Source organism: Sinocyclocheilus anshuiensis, unplaced genomic scaffold (assembly GCF_001515605.1).
Source record: "Sinocyclocheilus anshuiensis isolate Anshui unplaced genomic scaffold, SAMN03320099.WGS_v1.1 scaffold96, whole genome shotgun sequence".
Taxonomy (NCBI): domain Eukaryota; kingdom Metazoa; phylum Chordata; class Actinopteri; order Cypriniformes; family Cyprinidae; genus Sinocyclocheilus; species Sinocyclocheilus anshuiensis.
Genome location: NW_015554094.1, coordinates 949770 through 951572, shown reverse-complemented (window position 1 = coordinate 951572; position 1803 = coordinate 949770). Strand labels below are relative to the sequence as shown.

The 1803-nt window shown below is 34.7% G+C and overlaps 1 protein-coding gene across 1 annotated transcript in view; it reads right to left on the bottom strand.

Annotated features, from left to right (window-relative positions):
• The window catches only part of LOC107669464 (alpha-(1,6)-fucosyltransferase-like), a 93093-nt gene that overhangs the window by 1669 nt on the left and 89621 nt on the right, over positions 1 to 1803 (bottom strand). Inside the window, exons 8-9 of the mRNA XM_016461703.1 lie at positions 1242 to 1418; positions 502 to 652 (exon numbers count right to left, since the gene is read on the bottom strand). Coding sequence (XP_016317189.1) covers positions 502 to 652; positions 1242 to 1418 — 328 coding nt within the window. The remainder of the gene's footprint in view (positions 1 to 501; positions 653 to 1241; positions 1419 to 1803) is intronic.

The following is a 1803-nucleotide window of genomic DNA, read 5'->3' as shown; positions in this document are numbered from 1 at the left end:
TTAAATAGATATCACACACACACACACACACACACACACACACACACACACACACACACACACACACACACTTCTAAAAACGAAAAGAAAACAACAAAACTAAAACTTCAACAAAAATTTGAATAAAATCTGAACATATAAAAAAACTGATACATTTTTTAAATAAAAACTATAATAGTATCTCAGTGATACTGAAATAACACTGCATCAATGTTTAATTACTTATTTACTTAAGTCATAAAATTGAAAACATTTATTAATTTTTGTTAATGTTCGTTAATAAAAATACAAATCTTTGTTCATGTTAGGTCAACTAATGTTATCAGATACAAATTTTGATTTAAAAAATGTATTAGTTAATGTTGAAAGTAACATTTAGATTAAAAATACTGTAGAAATATTGTTTATTGTTCGTTCATGACTACTAGTGTACAGTAATGTCAACAAATGACACCTTATTGTATAAAATATTACTGATAAATTAAACAATTATGGATGTACCTGTGAGGAGAAGGTGCAAACCAGGAAGTCAGTCTGGGACAGGAAGTGGATGTCCAGGATGACGCCTCTGAGTGAATTCTCCGTGTATCGGTTATGTAAACTCGCTGACCAAGAGATGGAGTTATCACTGATGAACTCATAATCTGTGTACCTGAAAAACACACAAAATACTACATTTCATGTTTTACATTTTAAATCTAATACTCAATTTTAAATATTAGAAGAGGCCAATTTAAGATGTGCCCGTGAACTTTAAAGGGTCTTTAAACACAAAACTCCTTTTTGAGATTTTAAGAGTTTCACATCATAGAAGGCAATGTTAACATCCGTAATTTTAATGGTATGAGAAAACTGGTGAATTTTGAGCTAATCTAATAAATTAGAATAACCTTTTAATTTTCATGATAATCTTTAAAAAAAAAAATTAAGCTATAAATAAATGTTCATGTTCATGAAATTGTGATGACGGCTGTGCATTCAATTCTGGCTGTCACTGAGTAAATGTTTATTTGTGTAAAGTAGCGGGAGCTTATAAAATCATGGATAATACATTTCTTCATTTTGCTGAAAGCAATGGTGAATTGCAGAACACATTTGAGGAAACCTCTGATGCTCTCATGCACTGTGAGAGAAACAAAACCTAATGGATCAGTAGCCATTTGTGCTGTTTGTCTCCCCGTCTTTCCCTGAACCTTTTTCAAAACTGTAATTTCATGACCCTTTAAGGACTCATAGCTCACTTGGTTTTTGCCTCCTGTAACAGTGAGGGGTCGTCGGTGGCCAAATACACTCGTTTTTTATCCACGTGGCCACGTTGAGCCATGTACTGGAACTGTTCCTCCACATGGACCATGTACTCCTCTATTGGGTGAAACGCGGCCTCCGTCCCGACTTTATCTGTCCGTCTGACATGGACGCTGTAAGACAGAGACACAAACTGGAAACAATTAGGATTATCCTCCCATCTGTTATCTGATAGGTTATATAAGTTTTCTTCAATGCAGTTTGTAGTAGCCATGTTGATTTGCTCAGTCGAGTTTTAGTAAAGTGTGAAGGACAGTGTGAATAGTTTAACCTGCTTTGCATGCTCTATTTAGTGCCTCAATGGAAATCCAGTATAGACCTGTAACACAAACAGTAGAGCACAATGCCAAGATCATGGGTTTGATTCCCAGGGAGTGCATGAACTGATGAAATGTGACCCTGGACCACAAAACCAGTCATACGGGTCAATTTTTCGAAATTGAGATTTATACATCACATGAAAGCTGAACAAATAAGCTTTCCATTGATGTATGGTTT